At 45.2% G+C, this 1,002-nt stretch overlaps 1 protein-coding gene across 3 annotated transcripts in view; it reads right to left on the bottom strand.

Annotated features, from left to right (window-relative positions):
• LOC307040837 (uncharacterized protein CFAP97D2) overlaps positions 1–1,002 on the bottom strand; it is a 9,407-nt gene continuing 8,405 nt past the window's right edge. For all 3 annotated transcript variants that reach the window (XM_079684001.1, XM_079683999.1, XM_079684000.1), the window contains one exon: positions 1–135. In XM_079684001.1, the coding sequence (XP_079540127.1) occupies positions 52–135 (84 nt within the window). In that variant the 3' untranslated portion in view covers positions 1–51. The remainder of the gene's footprint in view (positions 136–1,002) is intronic.

Genomic DNA, 1,002 nt, shown 5'->3' with positions numbered 1-1,002 from the left:
TTTAAATCAAATGAAAGTGAACATCTTTGGTTTTTGTTTGTTTCTTCTGTCTCAGGTTTCTCTCTCAGTGTCCGTGTTGCTGCAGCTCGACGCCCGCTCACCCTCCGCTGCAAACTTCACCTTCCTGCTTGACCTCTGCACACACACACACACACACACACACACACACACACACACACACACACACACACACACACACACACACACACACACACACACACACACACACACACACACACACACACACACACACACACACACACAGACACACACACACACGCATATACACACACACACACACACACACACACACGCATACACACACACACACACACACACACACACACACACACACGCATACACACACACACACACACACACACACAGACACACACACACACATGCATACACACACACACACACACACACACACACACACATACACACACACACACACGTGTACACACACACAGACACACATACACACACACACACACACACACACACAGACACACACACACACGCATACACACACACACACACACACACACACACACAAACACACACGCACACACACACACACACACACACACACACACACACACACACACACACACACATACACACACACACACACGTGTACACACACACAGACACACATACACACACACACACACACACACACACACACACACACACACACACACACACACATACACACACACACACACGTGTACATTACATTACATTACATTGCATTTAGCTGACGCTTTTATCCAAAGCGACTTACAATAAGTGCATTCGACCAGGAAGATACAACCTTTAAGAAAACAGAATCATATAAGTACATCAGGTTTCATAGAGCCAAACATTTCAAGTGCTACTCAACTGGCATTTAGAAAGCCAGCCCTTTATTAGTATATAAGTGCTTTGTTAGTAATTTTATCGCTCGAAGTGGAGTCTAAAGAGATGAGTTTTCAGTTTGCGTCGGAAGATGTGTAA

Source organism: Notothenia rossii, assembly GCF_949606895.1.
Source record: "Notothenia rossii genome assembly, chromosome: 5".
Classification (NCBI taxonomy): Eukaryota; Metazoa; Chordata; class Actinopteri; order Perciformes; family Nototheniidae; genus Notothenia; species Notothenia rossii.
The sequence above is the reverse complement of the archived record's forward strand: the minus strand, read 5'-3'. Positions and strand labels throughout refer to the sequence as shown.